A 4,285-nucleotide genomic window follows, 5' to 3' on the forward strand; every position below is an offset into this window, starting at 1 on the left:
TACATACACGCACACACACGCGCGCGCGCGTGTGTGTGTGTGTGTGCATTACTTTTATACAAATAATTAATAACTAAATAATAATTAATCCTCTTTTTTTTTATGTAAGTCGAGAAAAATTTTAAAAATTAATATTTTTTATTATATGTTGAATGATAAAAGACTTTGAATTGAATTGGTGACAGGAATATAATGGTGTAATTGTATAAAATAAAAATACTAAAATTAATCTATCAAAAATAATAGCAGTCTCTTAAAAAACCTTCTTTATAATTTTTTTTGTGATCACAATCTCTAAATCAAAAATCATTGCACTACTCTCAAATGTGAATATTTTAATCTTTAAAGATCAAAACAAAATAATTTAACATAAATCAATTTTTCACAAATTAAATATTTTATACGTTGTAATCTTAAAATTTTATAATTTTAAATATTTCATTTTTTGATTGTTTTTAAAATTATTTAAATAATAAATTATTTTAATATTGAAAATTATTAATAAAATTAATTATTTAATAAAATTTAATGTTAATCTTTGTATAATTTTAAATATTTTTATTATATTTAGAATGCTTTTTTAAATCTTTACATACTTTTAAAAAAATATTATATATAGGATTCTAAAAATTAACAAGTAAATATTTAAAGTATGAAGCAAATCTCTAAAGTTAGCTTTCATTTTTTGTTTATTATGTTGTATGTATTATGTATGTATTTTGTTTTGTTTATGTTATAATTATTTTTAATAATTATTTAGAAAAGAGATCTTCCATCTTACCAAATATCAAAATATATATATTCATAATCCTAAATAATTTCCTATACATAAAGTTATGATTTTATTGACAATAAACAAAAAATAAATCATTTAATAAATTTTCTTTGATTCATTAACAAAATGTTAAACTTGATTCTCAGAAAATTTAAAATTAGCTCCAGATATAGAGGACAAATTCGAGAAAGATTTGTTTTTACAGCAACATAGATCCCCACCTCTCTCATTATTGTCTAGCCGTAACGTCGGGATCTCAGCCTCACCCCTTGACCCTTTGTGCGGCGCAAAATGTTCTTCGTGTTCACCCACATCCGACGAAAGGAAGCTCTGCTTCCAAGGAACAGCAACACCGCGGCATTCCGGAAGGGCTTCATTGCGTGCGTCAAACAAAATTGACGCTTCACAGGATGAAGTACGACACTACGTACAATTTTACCTTATACGTGGTTAGTAATTACAACTAGAGAGGAGTAAATTTTATAATAATTGCCTGCAATATGTGATTTTGAGTAAATTGGAAATATTGAGCTGGTGGGAAAGTTATGTAGATTTTTAATAAGAAATAATTTGAAATATGAAAATGTTGTTTATAGTACTTATAATTTCATTTCATAGAGAAGAATAATATTTTCTCTTAAAAAATACAATATTTTTATCTGAATTTAAAAATCAATATAGATTAAGTAGTTGTAACAGTTAAGATAACGTATTTCTATATTTAATGATTATTATACAGAATATTAATATATATTTATGAGATACTCTTGGAAGATTCTAAAGATCAAAATAAACAAGAATATCAATTAAAGCTTATTTATTGAATATGGAATTTAAATTTGATGAAACGAGATGAAAACAGATTTGTTATAGAGATAAAACTATCTCATTCTGTTTCTGTCTCGCTTTGTTTAATACAAAATTGCTTATAATTTAATAAAATAAATCTTAATTAATATTTTTATATTTCTATAAATGTTTACTTCATCCTTTTAAATCGAATATCTCCAAAAATATTCGAATATATCTATTAACATTCTATATGAGTTTAAAGAAAATATAAATAAAAATATTCTTATGGAAAATATTTTCTATGTTATTGAAATAAATATTACGTGTCAGTATATCGTGTATTTTATTTTAATTTGATAAGCTATTACAATTTAATAGTAAAATTATTCATGTAATAAGTAAACAAAATTTATTAGTAGACTATATAACAATCTTATAAAATTTTACATAAAGTTTAAATAATGTCAAAGTTATATATAATAAAGTTATATATTATGTATATCGTAGTAATTGTATTTAAAACTCAACATTATTTTCTCACTAACTTGATAAATTGTTTTTTCTCATTATAAATAGATGAAATATAAAATTTCTTCAAAAATTTTTATTTATATTACTTTTTAAATCATTGTATTTTTTTTTTTATTTATTAGGATAAAGCAAGATTGGAAGTAACATTGACTTTGTAATATAATAACAAAAAAACTATTATATCCTATTTAAAATTTTTACTAAGTAATATGTTATATTTTATTAAATTACTGCTGCACTTTATGATAAATAAAAATAAAATTATTAATAATATTTTAATACTGGATTATGATCCTCGATTCTAGATCAATTATAACAATAACAATATCTCTCTGAATTTATTATGGATATATTTTTTGAATGACTTGATCTCTTCAATCTATTCTATCCTAATATATTTTAAAAATAATTTAATTTTCTTCTAATCTATTAATTCTAATCTATTAATAAAATAATTTAATTATCTTCTAATCTTCTAATCTAATTTTCTTAATTTACTTCTGAAGTTCGATGGTTGGTTCATTTTTAATTCAAATCAACGATAACTCTAAATAATCAAAATTAATAAATTTGTATTTATATGTATATTTATATTTATATTTTTCAGTTTTCACTCGACCATCGCACTCTATAACTTATAGTTGAAAGGAATTCATAAAATGATTTATTATTATTATAATCATTATTATAATCATTATTTTTATTCTGTGTTAAAGGTAAATACACGAAATAATGTATCGAACCGTATAGCGACTGATACCATAAAATTTCGGAAAACATCGGAGTTAAGACTGCGCACTGGGCATTATAGCACAGCCAATTTGCGTAAAACCGATGGATTCGTCAATTTCTTTTATCGTCCTCCAGCAAATACTTCAAGTACCTTTTATATTCTTCCTTGCGGTGGCGGCATCGTTAGAGCAAAATTAAGTGCTCCAGGAATTTTAAGGGTAATAAACCATGTTCCAGTTATAATTAATATATATTTACAGGTCTTCGTTAAAAAAAAATAAAAAATCAATTTTTATTTTATTTTTACTTTAACATTATAATGTTAACTATTCGTTTAAATTTGTATTTAATGGAATGTAATTACAATTTTATTGTAAGCAAAATATTAAATATTTAAGATCTTATTATAGACCTATATATATTTACTTGAATCCACTAATTCTTAGTATATTCTTATGTTTTATATTTTTATAACTTTAAAATATAAAATAAACAAATTTTAAAGCATATAGAAATAATCATTTTTCTGAAAATATCAAAACTATATAATTTTTAAATTTATAATTAAAGAAAAATTTTATTTTGAAAATTCTATAAATATAATAATAATCTTAAAAATTAGAAACTAGAAGTTTACAAATTAATTTTTTGAATTATTAGAATAATTTATAATAAATGTTTTTTTCATCACTTTTAAATATCTATTATGTTTTTGAGAAATATTTCATTTTTATTAGATATGATATTTCATATCATTACACGAAAAGTCGTTGATGTTAGATATCAATGTCATAGAAGATTTACATTTGTAGGAAAAGGAGGTAATAGGATATGCATCATTAAGGGTACCACCTTTAACTTCAGGGAAAGGATACACATTACGGATATCCGCTACACCACAAGAATTAGTACGAGTATCTGCCATTAAAGTACTAGCTACCCAAGAATCGTCTGCCATATATCCACAGGTATGTTCATACAAATTGATACGTACTGAATAAAATCCATTAAAAGTGTAAAATTATTTTCTAAGTACGCTCTATGTTTAATTTTAATAAAAATATATATATAAAATTTAGTAACAGATTATTGTATTCCAATAAAAATTATTTTAAGAACAGCAATTATATCAATATTGTTTTACATTATACTAATATACAGTAATATTTATGCAATATTTATTACTGTAATATTTATTCTTTTTACATAATATACTTCTTCTATTTTTTATTCTATGTGAAGAATGTATAAAAAGAAATTTTCTCTTTCATTTAAAATTGTATATAATAATACTTTTTAATATTTTCTAAGAAAAAAATAAATTAAATATTTCGTTAATAAAAATTTGATTTCTGACATAATGTTATTAATTTCTAATGAAATATCTATTATTTAATTATATAATAAATAAATGTATGTGTATATATATATATATATATATATATATATATATAT

The 4,285-nt window shown here is 21.5% G+C and overlaps 1 protein-coding gene across 1 annotated transcript in view; it reads left to right on the top strand.

The window, feature by feature from the left end:
• The first annotated feature begins 965 nt into the window (after window positions 1-965).
• Window positions 966-4,285, top strand: part of LOC102675103 — a 4,390-nt gene continuing 1,070 nt past the window's right edge. Inside the window, exons 1-3 of the mRNA XM_006618156.2 lie at window positions 966-1,224; window positions 2,815-3,048; window positions 3,643-3,798. Coding sequence (XP_006618219.1) covers window positions 1,186-1,224; window positions 2,815-3,048; window positions 3,643-3,798 — 429 coding nt within the window. The 5' untranslated portion in view covers window positions 966-1,185. The remainder of the gene's footprint in view (window positions 1,225-2,814; window positions 3,049-3,642; window positions 3,799-4,285) is intronic.

The sequence above is a fragment of the Apis dorsata genome, unplaced genomic scaffold (genome assembly GCF_000469605.1).
Source record: "Apis dorsata unplaced genomic scaffold, Apis dorsata 1.3 scaffold_342, whole genome shotgun sequence".
NCBI classification, from domain to species: domain Eukaryota; kingdom Metazoa; phylum Arthropoda; class Insecta; order Hymenoptera; family Apidae; genus Apis; species Apis dorsata.